At 47.2% G+C, this 885-nt stretch overlaps 1 protein-coding gene across 1 annotated transcript; it reads left to right on the forward strand.

Annotated features, from left to right (window-relative positions):
• Positions 1–243: 243 nt before the first annotated feature.
• Positions 244–648, forward strand: LOC103677474 (ferritin light chain-like). Its single transcript, XM_040626048.1, has one exon. It carries the CDS (start codon positions 244–246, stop codon positions 646–648), a length of 405 nt encoding a protein of 134 aa, XP_040481982.1.
• Positions 649–885: the final 237 nt, after the last annotated feature.

An 885-nucleotide genomic window follows, 5' to 3' on the forward strand; every position in this document is an offset into this window, starting at 1 on the left:
ATACTTCCCTCCTGTAATCAATAATTAGAATAAGTAGAAAATCAGTGAAGTTATTGGAGACTTGAACGTTATCAAACAAACTGATCTAATTAACATTTCTAGAACACTCTATTCATCCCCAAACAACACATTCTTTTCAACGGCACATGAAACATTTACCTAGACAGACCATATTCTCAGATAAAAACAAACCGCAGTAATTCAAAAGGAACGAAATCATAAAATATGTGTTATCTGACCACAATGGAATATCTCGAATTGGCTGAGGAGAAGCGCAAAGGCGCTGAGCGTCCCCGGAAGGTGCAAAACCAGAGCAGTGTTGGTGCCCTGTTCCAGGACGTGCAGAAGCCCTCCCAAGATGAGTGGCATAAAACCCTGGACACCATGGAAGCTGCCATGGTTCAGGAGAAGAGCCTGAACCCACGCCTTTTGGATCTGCATGCCCTGGGTTCTGCCCCGCAGACCCAGCTTGGAGACTTCCTGGAGATCCACTTCCCGGATGAAAAGGTGAAACTCATCAAGAAGATGGATGACCACGTGACTAACCTCCCCAAGATGGCTGTTCCCCAGGAATGGCTGGGTGAGTCTCTCTTGGAAAGGCTCACCCTCAAGCATGGCTACGAGCCTCTGACGGCCAGCAGCCTTTGAGCGGCCCCTCTGAGATACCCCTAGTGCCAGAGCTTGTGTCTGAGCCTCTCCCTGCAGCCACTGGGCAGCTTTTTAACCGCCCTGGAGCCCCGCCCCAAGCTGTGGACCAAACGGAAACTATGCGTCTTTTTGCAGAAACAAACAAAAAGCACAAAGCAAAACAACAACAAAAACAAAGCTCAGATGAAAATCCATAATGAACACAGACCCAAAAATCCTTGACAAAACATTAGCAAA

This window comes from Ursus maritimus, unplaced genomic scaffold, assembly GCF_017311325.1.
Source record: "Ursus maritimus isolate PB19 unplaced genomic scaffold, ASM1731132v1 scaffold_9, whole genome shotgun sequence".
NCBI lineage: Eukaryota > Metazoa > Chordata > Mammalia > Carnivora > Ursidae > Ursus > Ursus maritimus.